This window comes from Hypomesus nipponensis, chromosome 17 (assembly GCF_054491055.1).
Source record: "Hypomesus nipponensis isolate SF chromosome 17, ASM5449105v1, whole genome shotgun sequence".
NCBI classification, from domain to species: Eukaryota; Metazoa; Chordata; class Actinopteri; order Osmeriformes; family Osmeridae; genus Hypomesus; species Hypomesus nipponensis.
This window is the reverse complement of record NC_140377.1, coordinates 1,298,926-1,313,504: the sequence shown is the minus strand read 5'-3', so window position 1 is coordinate 1,313,504 and position 14,579 is coordinate 1,298,926. Positions and strand designations below refer to the sequence as shown.

The 14,579-nt window shown below is 48.2% G+C and overlaps 1 protein-coding gene across 3 annotated transcripts in view; it reads right to left on the bottom strand.

Moving 5' to 3' along the window:
• Positions 1-13,078, bottom strand: part of LOC146252869 (corticotropin-releasing factor receptor 1-like) — a 33,858-nt gene extending 20,780 nt beyond the window's left edge. For 2 of the 3 annotated variants that reach the window (XM_084677585.1, XM_084677587.1), the window contains exon 1: positions 12,531-13,078. In XM_084677585.1, the coding sequence (XP_084533711.1) occupies positions 12,531-12,569 (39 nt within the window). In that variant the 5' untranslated portion in view covers positions 12,570-13,078. The remainder of the gene's footprint in view (positions 1-12,530) is intronic. The other variant, XM_084677586.1, reaches the window with a different exon arrangement.
• Between the last annotated feature and the right edge of the window lie 1,501 nt (positions 13,079-14,579).

Here is a 14,579-nt window from a genome sequence, read left to right as displayed (position 1 = left end):
AAAGAAGGGATTTATGGATCAGGTGTTGATTCCTGTGCTGTCCCACGCTAGCACGTACCCGTCCCTAACACACACCTTCCCTAGTAACACACGCCTTCCCTAGTAACACACGCCTTCCCTAGTAACACACGCATTCCCTAGTAACACATACCTTCCCTAGTAACACACACCTTCCCTAGTAACACACACCTTCCCTAGTAACACAAACCTTCCCTAGTAACACACACCTTACCCAGTAACACACACCTTCCCTAGGAATACACTCCAAGTACCTTCATCATGATTACAATCAAACATGAGATAACAGGAATATTTTTTTTTTACTATTGTTAATTGTAAAAGCTTTTTTGACAAGCAATTGCAAAACATTGACAAGCAGTCTGTACTGCTTCCCTGGTGGATCCCAGGAATGACTGTCCTCAGACAGAGACAAAGAGCAGCGTTAGAACAGACACACCCACCAGACACAGGACACACCCACCAGAGACAGGACACACCCACCAGACACAGGACACACCCACCAGGCACAGGACACACCCACCAGAGACACAGGACACACCCACCAGACACAGAACACACCCACCAGAGACAGGAGGGACATGAGACACACTGTTTATGTCATCAGAGGACATCGAGTTTATACCACCTGGTCTTGGTCTTGTGACTCCACAACACAACGTGTGCTTCTTGCTTTTTGTCTAGAGGTTTCTGTCGTAAACAAGCGGATTGGGGCAGACTGATAGCAGATAACTCTAAATGTCCTCCGGAATAAAAACCAATATAGATGTTCTAACAGAAAAGGATCGTCTGACAGACTGAAAGCATCCTCCAGGAACGTACTGGGAGAACGGGGGACATTCTTCTCACATGAGCCAATTAATGACAGCATGTATGCCAAGTGTTGTAGCCAAACCCCCCTTTTCCTTTCTCCCTTTGGTCCTGACCCAGTCCTCGGGGAAATTACCTCATTAGTAGACACTACACCAAGACTTCCTGTTTATAGACGCTACACCAAGACTTCCTGTTTGTAGACACTACACCAAGACTTCCTGTTTGTAGACACTACACCAAGACTTCCTGTTTGTAGACACGACACCAAGACTTCCTGTTTGTAGACACGACACCAAGACTTCCTGTTTGTAGACAGTACACCAAGACTTCCTGTTTGTAGACACAACACCAATACTTCCTGTTTGTAGACACTACACCAAGACTTCCTGTTTGTAGACACTACACCAAGACTCCCTGTTTGTAGACACTACACCAAGACTTCCTGTTTGTAGACACTACACCAAGACTTCCTGTTTGTAGACACTACACCAAGACTTCCTGAGAGAATCTCGGACACTTCCTTATTCTTTGTTTTCTTGCTTTGTCTGCCATCCAGGAAAACCTGCGGCACCCTGGGGTGTGTTCAGAGGAGAGCTGAACGATACTCCATGCCAGTGCGTGGCCGGAGATGCCTTCTGTAAGTGAATCTGACAGTTTGAGACGTAGAAATTGATGATTTAAGTGACTCCATGGCCTCTGAAGAGGAGCTCATCATGTACCAGATAGGAGAAGATCGACCGGTTCACTGTGGTAGTCACATGGAGACAACCTCCCCCTGGGATGGAGGGAGCGAAAGAGAGGGGGGGAGGGGGGAGAGAGAAAGGGCCAGCAACCATGAGAGAGAGAGGGAGAGAGATAGAAAGGGAGAGAGAGAGACTGAGAGAAAGGGATTGAGAGAGAGAAATGGAGAGAGATGGCGAGGGAGAGAGAGAGAGAGAGAGAGAATGAGTGAGAGAGAGAGAGATAGAGAAAGAGATGGAGAGAGAGAGAGAGATGGAGAGAGAGAGAGGTGGAGAGAGAGAGAGAGAGAGAGAGAGAGAGAGAGAGAGAGAGAGAGAGAGAGAGAGAGAGAAAGAGGTGGAGAGAGAGAGAGAGAGAGAGAGAGAGATAGAGATAGAGAGAGATGGAGAGAAATGGAGAGAGAGAGAGGTGGAGAGAGATGGAGAGAGAGAGAGATGGAGAGAGAGAGAGATGGAGAGAGAGGGGCAGCAGGAGAAAACAGGGGGATAATGTGTAGGAGGAGAAGATTGGACATGGATCACATGAATCTTCTGTGGCAGGAACAGGCTGATGGTTAGCCAGGTGTTCGGTGTGATTGTGTTCCAGGGGTCCGTGTAGTTGGGTGAAGAGAGCCAGGGCTGGGGTGGCAGGGCTGGGGTGGCAGGGCTGGGGTGGCAGGGCTGGGGTGGCAGGGATGGGGTGGCAGGGCTGGGGTGGCAGGGATGGGGTGGCAGGGATGGGGTGGCAGGGCTGGGGTGGCAGGGCTGGGGTGGCAGGGCTGGGGTGGCAGGGATGGGGTGGCAGGGCTGGGGTGGCAGGGCTGGGGTGGCAGGGCTGGGGGAGATGGTGAGGACTGAGCGGAAAGTTGGGTTTCTAGGTCAGTGTCTCACACTAAGACACTTAACCCCCCCACCCCCAGCCTCCCCAGCCCTCCCAGCCCCCCCCAGGTTGAGATTACTTCCACAGGGCATGCTGCAGGCAGCTCCCAGAGAGAGGGGGAAGGGAGGATGGAGGGATGAGGAGAGGGAGAGAGAGAACAGAGGGCAAAAACAGGTGGAGAAGGAGAGAGAAGGAAAGGAGAGAAAAGGAAGAGACATATATAGCCTCTCTGGATGGAAATGTTCACACAACATCTATTTTATATGGGGCAAATTGAAGCTCAGAGTGCAGAAAATCTCTCCCCAATCTATCTCTCGCTGTTTCTTTTTCCATTTCTAACACTCTAACACTCTCCCTCTCTCTGTCTCTCTCTGATAAGTCTTGTAAACAGACTGTCCACTCTGTTAACAAGAACAGCGTTGACAGCTAGCTACTGAGGACAGATTAGAAACTCCAAACCCAACACAGCCATTTTAGCATTGCATCCACCCGGCATCTGTACAGGAAACAGGAAACGGAACAATAAGGAAATAGTATAATAGTATGCAACTTTTCTCACTTTTTCCCTCAACTCCTTCTGGAACCTCATCCCTCCTTCTGGAACCTCATCCCTCCTTCCCCGTCCGAGTGTACCATACAGCGGCTCTCTCAGAACCTCACCCTCTCTCATCCTCTCCCCTCATCCGTCTCAGTGCCCAGTGTGTGGACTGTGGTTCTCTCTTGTCATCTCTTTCTCATCCCCTCATCCTTCCATCTCAGGGGCCTGAGAGCAGCCATAGCTCCTCCCCCTGTCCTCCAGGGACAAAGCTCCGCTCTTATCTGCCCTCAGCAGGCCCTTGCTTGGTCCTGGGTCTGCTTCAGAGCAAACGGGTCCTGTTCCTCCTAAGGTTTCATCCATCGCTGCGTGTTCCTGGGGTTTTCTTCTTCATCTTCCTGAAGGGTTGAGGACTATTACAAGTGCTGATCCATGGGCACCTGTGAAGACCATGAAGTGTAGTTGATCTTTGATCTGACAACTGGCTCCAATCCTGAACGATCAGTTCCACTCTTGAATAACTGGTTCCAATCCTGAATGACTGGTTTTACTGTTGAATGGCTGTTTCTAATACTGAGCGGCTGGTTCCACTATAGTATGTCGGGTTCCATTCCTGAACGGCTGGTTGGGGGGAAGGTAGGTGGGTGGATGGGGAGGTGGGTAGATGTGATGTCCGACAGCATAAAAAGTTGGTCCTTGTCCTCAAAGTCACATTGATCAGTTTAACGAGTCCCCCAGAATGAGGGGCGGATCAAAGGGTAACAGCCACTAAAGCTAGCTCATTCAGCAGGCATTACGACCAGGTGTAAAATCCTCTTCCTCTGTCTTGTCTTACAGTCACACACAGACACACACACAAACTCACTCAAGAACACACACTGAAATACACAAAAGATCGCTCACACACACACACACACACACAGTCTCACACACTGAAATACAAACACACACAGGAGATCAGTTCAGTCATGTGGACGTTGAACTAATTTCCAGCAGTAGAAAACAGAACACATTTCACACACAAACTGCAAGCTTGCTTGCCACTGTGCTACACATTTTTTGCTTAGATTTGTAAAGCTGTATTGTCCATTTTTTGTCAAACAAAAAGGTTAGCATGCTAATCTCCAGTTAACCAAGCTAGCATTAGTGCCAACAATGACGCAGGCCCCCTGGGCTACCCTTAGCTTTCCGCGTGCTAACCGCGGATGTCAGCTAGCCGCAGTTCTGCAGCCTAGCCTGCACGCTTCCCACAACGGACATCCACCTCAAGGGACAAAAAAAAAACACGGTCCTCTGGGAAAACAAAACACAGCCAGGAGTCAACAGGACCCATCCAGCCGTGGATACAAAAATATCCCAGCATGCATTGCTCTGCGACAGGCTTGTTATGGTGTTCCTGACACAGCCTAGGGGGCCGGGCGCTGTGCTGAGGGGGCCTGTGGCCACATGGACAAGGGACAAGCAGCGCTTGTTGTGAGGGGATTGCGTGTGGGGGTGTGATGTCATCGACCCGTGGGCTACGGGCGCCGCGTGACAGCAAAGAGACGGGAGAAGCATCCCAGCCAGTGAGAGGTGAATACACACACCACACACCTACAGTACACATTCACACACAGATGCAAACAGTTTGAGAGACATACATTTGAAAGCAACTTGAGACACACACACACACACACACACAGGCAGCTAGAGAATAATGAATCCATATACCCTGGCAAGACTTGCACTCCAAAGAGACATCACAGCTACACGTCCAATCACATACAGCGCAAACAGATTTCAGAAGATGTGCCAACACAGCAAGAGTGCCCGTTCAAACACACACACACACACACACACACACAGACAGTTCAGCTTCAGAGGAGCTAGCAATACAGAGGACAGGACAGAGAGACAGAAACAGACATACTGTTTCTCATCAGATAACTTGTTTCCCCTTCTCATCCTCTCCACTCCTCTCTCCCTTTACATTATTCTCCCTTTGCTCTACTCTAATCCCCTCCCTTCCTCCTCTTCTCTATTTCCTCTTTTCCCCTCTCCTCACCCTCTCTCCCCCTCTTCTTGCTCCCCTCCCCCTCTCTTCTACTCTTCATCTTCTCTCCTCTCCTCTATTCTCTCATTTCCCCTCACCCTCTTCCTCTATTTTGCTCCACGTCTTCCTTTTGCCTCTCTTTCACCCTTCTCCTCCTCCTCCATCTCGTCTTCCTAGGATTTTGTCTCACAGCCCGAAGCCCTTCAACTAGTCTGTCAGGAGGGTCTTTGTTCGCGTGCACAAGCCGTGTGATGCTTCACAGAAGTGTCAGTTTGGTAGGTATTGCGGTTTTAGGGTCACGGTTCGATACGAGTTTGGTACAAAAGGAAAAAGCTACAAATCCCAAATGTTAGGTTTCCTTTTATTTGACTTCAAGGCCACAGCCTAAACTTGATGTCAATCTCATTTCCTCTCATCTTTTTCCATTACGCAGAAACGCCTGTGACTGACTGAAGATGTGGTGTTGGTCTGACCGCATGCACCGAGCAGCAACGTCCTGCTGTCAGTGTGCGGCAGGGTTAGGCTCCATGTAGGCCTACCGTGACAGCCCTAATGTGTAAGGATGTATGTGTAAATGTGTGTGATTTTGTGCCTAAATGCATGTACATACAATGTGTGGCGTGTGTTCATGTGTGTGTGTCTAAAGAGAATGTGGAGAGTGTGAGAGTGTGTGTGTGTGAGTGTGTGTGTGTGTGGTCTGTGTGATGGGGTCAGACACTGTATGGTGTTAGCTCAGACAGAAGGTTAGCGTCACTGTGGGTTGGTGTGGAACTGGAACTGGGACCCCCAAGCTCATGTTATCTGACAGACTAGAACAGGAACTAGAACAGGTATGAGATGCTTCCAAGGTGTGTGTGTGTTTATACAGTTGAATTATTGGTTCTCACTGGGATAGTAAAACAAATCGGTGTGGATGTTTGTCTATAATCAATGAACAAAGAGAGTCAGGTGTGCTCTCCCCTCCTCTCCTTTCCCCTCCCCTCCTCTCCTCTCCTCTCCTCTCCTCTCCTCTCCTCTCCTCTCCTCTCCTCTCCTCTCCTCTCCTCTCCTCTCCTCTCCTCTCCTCTCCTCTCCTCTCCTCTCCTCTCCTCTCCTCTCCTCTCCCCTCCCCTCCCCTCCCCTCCCCTCCTCTCCTCTCCTCTCCCCTCCTCTCCTCTCCTCTCCTCTCCTCTCCTCTCCTCTCCCCTCCCCTCCCCTCCCCTCCCCTCCTCTCCTCTCCTCTCCTCTCCTCTCCTCTCCCCTCCCCTCCCCTCCCCTCCCCTCCTCTCCCCTCCTCTCCTCTCCTCTCCTCTCCCCTCCCCTCCCCTCCCCTCCCCTCCCCTCCCCTCCCCTCCCCTCCCCTCCCCTCCTCTCCTCTCCTCTCCCCTCCCCTCCCCTCCCCTCCCCTCCCCTCCCCTCCCCTCCCCTCCCCTCCCCTCCCCTCCCCTCCCCTCCTCCCCTCCTCCCCTGCTCTCTGTACTGTCCTGCAGGGTAGTTGATGTTGATAGATGCAGGGTCCCTCTGTTTCAGGAGGGTGTGTCTGCAGGGTTCATTAATGGAAAGCTGCTCAGTAATACAGCATAGTGCTCCTCCTCCTCTGCACCTCCTCCCCAATAACTCTAATGCATGTGTGTGTGTGTGTGTGAGTGTGTGTGTGTGTGTGTGTGTGTGTGTGTGTGTGTGTGTGTGTGTGTGTGTGTGTGAGAGAGAGAGAGTTCCATCAGAGAGAAAGAGGGAGAACACGTGTGTTGTGTGTGCTAGTGTGTTTGTGTGTTGATCTGTTTGTGTGTGTGTGTGTGACATCAGGGAATTAATTTGACAAACCAAGTCAAACGCCTTCACTTGACTTCCTGGCACCGTAGCACAGCTGTGGAGCATCTGGCTGTCGTTGTGGCCATAAACATGCCAATCTGTGAGGCAGGAAGGAGCCTGCACCAGCACACCCACATGGGCACTGCTTCACACCTGACTGCGGCGATACAGGGGGAGGGAGAGAGACTGGGAGGATGAGAGAAGGAGGGTGACAGGGGAGGGGAGAAGGAATGTGAGTTGGGCTGCAGGAGGGAAAGGAGGTTGAGATGGAGAAGGGGGGAGAGGTGGGAAATAAAGATGGATGAAAAAGAAAAGGTAGGAGGGTAGGAGAGTGAAAGGAAATGAGGGAGGGAAAGAGGAGGAGGCCGAGAAAGAGAGAAGGGATGAGGGAGAAAATGAAGGTAGAGAGAGAGACAGGAGGGTGAGAAGAAGGAACAGTTGAACACAGAGAGTGAAAGAAGGAGGGAGAGGGGGGAGAGAGGGAGGGAGAAGGAGGGAGAGAGGGAGGGAGAAGGAGAGGAGAAGGAGAGGAGAAGGAGGGAGAAGGAGGGAGAGAGGGAGGGGAGAAGGAGAGGAGAAGGAGAGGAGAAGGAGAGGAGAAGGAGAGGAGAAGGAGGGAGAAGGAGGGAGAGAGGGAGGGAGAAGGAGATGGGTTCCTCCATACTGAGGTGGTTCAGGGTCAGAGAGGGAGCCATCATTTCCAGTCTCTCCTCAGAGTGCTACCATTACTCTGGGTCAATTCACACAAGCTCTCAACTCTCCATATCTAACAAATGTGCATACACACACGCCCTCACCCCCCTTGCATGCACAAGCACACGTTCACGCATGCCCGCACACACACACACAAATGCACACCCATCATGGCACACACACACACACACACAGGAACCCACTGACCATGTTCACTATGTTCTCCACTGCTGTGAAGAACCCACAGTGAAGAGAGAACAGACCAAACACAAAACCTGCATTACGGCTTCATTAATGTGATGATCTCCCAGTTGGATCGCAGAGAAAGAAACTAGTTATTTCCCAGAGACTTGTCCTTGTCCTACATTGTACATTCTTTAGTTAATTAGTGCCTGGCTTTGAGCTTAGTGTAATTACATACATATAAAAAACATCCACAAATAAACTGCAAAACCAATGTGAACATCCTCCTTTCCACACTTTGCTTGATCAAACAGAAGTAATGATACACTCTCCTTCAGGGAGCACAAGCAAATCCTTTAGATGAGTGTTTGTATGCAGGGAAGTTGTTTGGAGATCTTGAGGATGAACAAGTCACCAACAGTACTAACTAACTTGTGATGTCTCAGGAGTCAGGAGGCTGAGCGGTGGGGAATTGGGCTAGTAATTAGAAGGTCGCCAGTTCGATTCCCGGCTGAGCCAATTGACGTGTCCTTGGGCAAGGCACTTCACCCTACTTGCCTCGGGGGGAATGTCCCAGTACTTACTGTAAGACGCTCTGGATAAGAGCGTCTGCTAAATGACTAAAATGTAAATGTAAGTCTCTACCTGCAACACTAACTAGCTTGTGTTCTCTCCCACAAGTAGTACTGTTGTCAACAAAAACATTAATCAATTTGTGATCTCTACGATGGTACAAACTAGTTACAGGACTTGTGATCTTCACAAGAACTAGCTACTGTAGTTACTGCTACATGATTAGCACTGCCTGCCTGTCTGTCTGCTTGTCTGTCTATGAATCAGAATCAGAAAGGGATTTATTTGCCATGAAAGTTTGCAGAGACAAGGAATGTTTGGCAGGAAGGTGCATACAATAAACATATAGGAATCTTACATTTAAATATATGGTCTAACTGTACTAAGGATACATAAACCAGCAATACTAAGTTGAATACAATTAAAATAAAATATACAATAAAATAAAATATAAGTTGCCAATTTACAATATAAAATACAATATAAAATACAAATGTGTCTGTTGTTACACTTATCTGCCTGTGTGTGGGTGTGTGTGTGTGTGTGTGTGTGTGTGTGTGTGTGTGTTAGTGTGTGTGTGTGTTTCAGAACCTTGTCTGAGATGTTTTCACAGACTGGGTTGCTGGGCTCTTGTTTGTCTAGAAGTGATCATATATCAACACCCCCAGACTCACACGGTACCGGCAGTACACAAATCAACACAAACACACACGCTTCCACCAACATGAACGATTAAGTGAGCCATCTGCTATCGCTCCAAGGCCACTTCAACATGTCACTGTCCTCCTCTGCACTTTGTACTCATTTAGTGGTCATTACAATGGATATCCTGCTCCATATATTGAACGCAGAAATAAATTACATGAAGCTTTTGTCCAAGGCTTATTTTACTGATTGATTGGTTAGTTGTGTTGACGCAATTTGTTGATGAAGGAATAACGTGTGTGTGTGTGTGTGTGTGTGGGGTGGGGGGTGGGGTGCCTGTGTGTGTGTGTGTGTGTTGGAGGGGGGGTAACAAAATACAAGTGTTGGCACCAGTTGATGAAATATTGGTAAGTTAGCCAATCTGCTGAGGCAAGCTCTTTCTAGGGTTTTACCCTTGTGAGGGTTGCACATCATGTGATCACCGGCTGAAGGGCAGGTTTGCTCTTGTGCACGCACACACTCTCTCACAGATACACACATCCACACACTCACACACACACACACATACACACTTCACCTGCATGGATGTATCACAAATCACAAGAAAGACCATTGTGACACACACCACTACGGACATTCTTATGGATGTTACACTCGCCCCTCCCCTCATCCTCTCATTCCTCTCTAAGTACTCATCCATCCCTGCTCCCTTTTATATGTCTACCTCATCCTTCTCTCTTTCCTCTCCTTCCTACACATCTCATCACCCATCTCATGTCTCATCTCTCCCCCATCTCCTTTCTCTCGTCTTATCAGTCCTCTTCCCTCCCCCTTCCCTCCATCTCCTCTCCTCACTCCCCCCCTCCTCGTCTGTCAATCCTTCGCTCATTTCTTTCCTCCTTTGCTCAATTTCTGTTTGTAATTCATCTGCCAGTCTTCCAGCAAAGGATCTGTCAATCATTTCTTCACCAGACGGACAGAATACCTCCTCTCCCTCCTCTCCCTCCTCTCCCTCCTCTCCCTCCTCTCCCTCCTCTCCATCCTCTCTCTGCTCACCCTCATCTCTCTCTCTCTCCTCTCCCTCCTCTCCCCAGTACTGACTCTATAACTATCTTTCCCTCTCTTTCTATCTGTCTGCAGTTCTCACTACCTTTCTTTCTTTCTTTCTTTCTTACTTTCTTTCTGCCTCTCTTTCTCTTTGTGTCTGTCTCTGTCTCTCTGTCTGATTCTCTCCAAGTTTACGTTTGCTCTGTCTGTCTTTCTCGTGTCTCTTCGTCTCTCTGTACTTTTTTGAATAACTCTTCTCTCCCTGAATCATCCTCCCTTTCCTCTGTTCTGTCCTACCTCTCTGTCTCTGTCCACTCATTCCTATCTTCCTTGTCATCCCTCTCTCCTCCTTTCTTCTCTCTTCTGGCTAAAAGCCGGCTGGACGGAACAGACAGAACAGGATTATACAGATTCACTATTCAGGCCAACTAGGGTGTACTATATTAGCTGTCTATGGTTTAGTATGCAGAATATCACACTTATGATGCAGAATTAGAACTATGTAGTCGTGTATAATCTGGCTATGGTTTAGAATACAGAACATCCCATCTGAAATAACTGTCTAGGACTAAGTCTGCAGGTTATCAAGGGTGCAGAATACAGAACTATGGTGCGTTGTAGCTCCCAATCTGTCCATGAGTATGCAAAACATCCCATCTGGAGCAGCTGGCTGTTTTAGTAGGATAACACATAGGGTATGGTAGAACTAAAGTGGTGTGATATGTAACAGCGGTGACCCCCCCCCCCCACACACACACACACACACACACACACAGACACACATTACAGTAGCAGAGGTGTTGTAGAACGACAAAGGATTCTAGAACAAATTCAGAATATGGGAAAATTCTAAAATGAATACAGTATAAAAAAATAATTCTAGAATAGCTAAGGTACCTCTAAGATGTTTCTAGAATGACTATAGTCTAGGCAAAGATTCTTGAATGACTACCGTCGAGTTGAAGACTCTATGAGGTCTCCTTGTAACTGCTACTTGGCATCACACAGTGATAGATTATACTCAGGGTGGAACTGAAAAATATCTCAGGTACTTCGAAGTGGCTAAATAGCGAAGAACCATGGCATGATAATGGAAAATTATCAATATGAATGGCCAACAGTATGAAACTGCTTTGAACTTTTTGTTACAGATGCAATAGCCTATGTAACTTTTAACAAACCGCTGGTGGGGACTTAATAATAAGACACTATTTATCTTCAAACGTTTCTCATCGATTATTTTTTTTAGATTCTTTGGTCAAAATCAAATTTTACGGTTCCAGCAATTTCCCGAAGCTAAAAGTGGTGGTCTAAAGTCTAAAGAAGTGAGTTAGGTCTACACTCCATACACTCTCGACTACATGCGAAGCTGGTCATGGCGCTGCACGCATGCCCTCTGCCCTGCCGACGTTTCCCCTCAGTACAAAATACAGTCGCGTGCAAACAACCGGCTGTCTTCCACCCATTAGCCTTTCTCTGAGCTAAAAGCACATGCTTTCTACCCCGGGTATGTCTTACAGTCAGTGCGTCATGACCAGATAGCGATCACCGTCGCCAGGGTACGGGACAGGAGGACAACACCGCCTATCTCAGTGTATTGAGAAATCGGTGAACGATGCTTCGTCTTTCACAATCATAATCTTTCACTCTGTGTAGTCACTGCTCCGTTTATATCGATCTGCGGTGACAAAAGGTACCGCGTGTCACCGTCAGAAGCGTTTAGATTTGGTTTTATTTTTAGATTTGATTTGATTTACAGGCTGCTTCTGCCTATAGCTGCAAGTGACATTAGACTATCCTATACTCCTAACTTCTGGGCGCGCGTCTGCCTACAGTAGTACCCGTTCCGATTGCATGTTTGTTTTCTTTGGCTTTCTGGTAGAAGAGACAGGTTTAATCTGAGAGATTTACATTGTTGCCCCCACTCAACCGTGTAATGAGAATGCGTAATCTCCCAGTTAAATCACCACAGCGGAGATTGGCTGACGGATTTACTCCGCGGCCGTGAGCCTCCCGGTGGATTGAACACGAACACCCACCCGGTGCTGACTCATATTGGCAATATCTCCGAGCTCAGACCCTCAGTCAGACCACTGCCTGATCGCAATAATTATTTGTTTCTAGCTAACAAGACTGGCTGGATACGATATGCCATAATACTAAACGGAATAACTATACCCTATTTATCATGGATTGCATACGAATTTTACTGTAGCTAATTCAATTTAGCCAAATAGATTATCTTTATTGGTCCCAAAATAAATTATATTTTGACGCTTTCACCAGACAACGCATGTACACACGTATTATAGAGTGGAAAGTGGTTCATTTACACGTTAGAAGTTCTCAGCATGCAATGAAGCTCATTAGACAAAACTTTGTTTCCTTTTCAGTTATAAAACCACTGACAGCTTTCTGGACAGCGAGACATAGAGGGTACAACAGAATGAAAACGGTTTACGCTCTTAACAGACTTTTTCTTCTCCTCGCCTAAACGTGCCCTGACCCGCTTGTATCTGGGAAAACATCTGGGTGCAAACACATAAATGAATCAGAATCTGTATAGTTTCCCCAGTCCAGCCTCACGCGCACCTGACTTACCTGAAGTGAGAGAGCCACGAGCCCCATCTTCCCGAGCATTCAGCAGCAAGCACCACAGACACCTCCAGGCTTCCGACGCCTTTTCCCTAAACCGCCCCCGGTGCAGGGACGTGTTCTCCAAGCGATACGTTCGCACCGATTTCTGAGAAGATGGACCCTAAACTACATGAAGAGATTGGTGTTCAAGTCACATTATTCAATCAAAGTCCAAAAAGTCGGGACAGCTGAGAAAAGTGTGTCTGAGAATAATTTCCATTTTACGACTGTAATGTTTCAAGACTGCCCGAAGAGCTGGATAGTTCTTTCATCTTCTGAATAAATGGTTTGATCGAAGTCCATTTCTGTCTGATTCAGAAACAGCTATTCAGAATGACAGATTAGTTTGGAAAAATGTACCATCTGATATTCCCGTTTCGCGCTTGCGTATCCAGGGATTCAGAATGTTTTATTGATGAATCTTAGCTCCCCGCGCCTTGTTTCACTGAAGGGTACATCAGTGTACCGATTCTCGTAGATTTACACCGAGCAGCACAACACTACAGCCAGCGCATGGCTCATACGCAAATTGTTCGTGAGAGAGGGAGGGAGGGAGAGTCAGTGAGTTGGAGAGAGAGAAAGACCGATAGCGCGGGCGAGAGAGAGAGTGTGTGTGTGTGTGTGTGTGTTTGTGTCAAAGAGAGAGAGGGAGCGAGTGAGTACGCCCGCGCAGAGCAGACAACTTCCCAACAGCGGCCTCTTTAAAGTCACACGACCTCGGCCCTTCTCAGTCCTGCTATTGAACTATAGATTTTCTGGTGTATGCTATTAAATCAGTGCCCCCCGCTGTCAGTCACTCAGCTTCCCAGTAAAAACTCCTCATATCAACTTCTAACCTCGGCCTAGAAATTGGAGTCTTTAAACAGCTTCTTGAATGTTTAAACCAAAGAGGATAAACTGGTTAGTTTCCATTACTTTGCTGCGGCTGCAATTTGACAACATAATTAGGCAGGTCTACTTTATTGCAGTAAAATGTAAAATGACAAGTTCTCCAGTCTCTGCTGAGTTTTTCCCGTGGTGCCTGGAGCACGTTTCTTTTTGCGCTCCGAACCACCCCATAGTCGCCGTCAGTTTCATTAAAAAATACATTTCATAGCACTGCGTCTCGTGCAATGCCATTTCCAAAACAAAAACAAGTCCAGCACGGGTGAGCTGGATCACGGTATGGTTGAGTTGTCCCCAAATGGGAGATTTGTCCACAACGCACGAGCCGTGGTCTGCAATGTCATTTTACAACATGTTGGTTGCGCGTGTTGGTTGCGCGCGTGGTGTGGGGTAGTGAGAACTTTGGACGAGCATCTGTTAAATGGCATTGACCAAGAACACGTAGGTAAAGTGGCACACACTCGTCACGCATAAATCCAACAGCGCAATCTTCCCCCGATTCATCAATAACAACAATGTAAACTGTTGTTAACTATAAACTCACTCTCTTTCCCACTGGGTGAGACGTGATTCCACACATCTTCACAGAGGAGGAGATGAGAGGAGAAAACAGGAAAACGTCCCCAGGAAAGAGTGCTTATAATATCAAGCACCCTCCAGAGCCCTGGAAGTAAGCTTGTCAGACAGATCTGTTCAGTTAGCGACTTCCTGCAATATTCACGGCTGTGTCTGTAGGAGACATAACTAAAAGGATGTGATGTTGTTCTTAATCACTGGTTACTCACTGGGATGTCTCTGAAGTTTGCATCAGTGTAGCCTGGTTGCCCGGAGCAACTAGCTCTCCTCTGAGGCCTGCTGAGGCCTTTAAACATGGTAACATGCATGCTGTGTGTGCAAGCCCTCAGTCATGCAGCAAGCTCTCCAGCACTCCTCCCTCCAGCCCTCCTCTCTCCAGCCCTCCTCCCTCCAGCCCTCCTCTCTCCAGCCCTCCTCTCTCCAGCCCTCCTCTCTCCAGCCCTCCTCCCTCCAGCCCTCCTCTCTCCAGCCCTCCTCTCTCCAGCCCTCCTCCCTCCAGCCCTCCTCTCTCCAGCCCTCCTCCCTCCAGCCCTCCTCTCTTCAGCCCTCCTC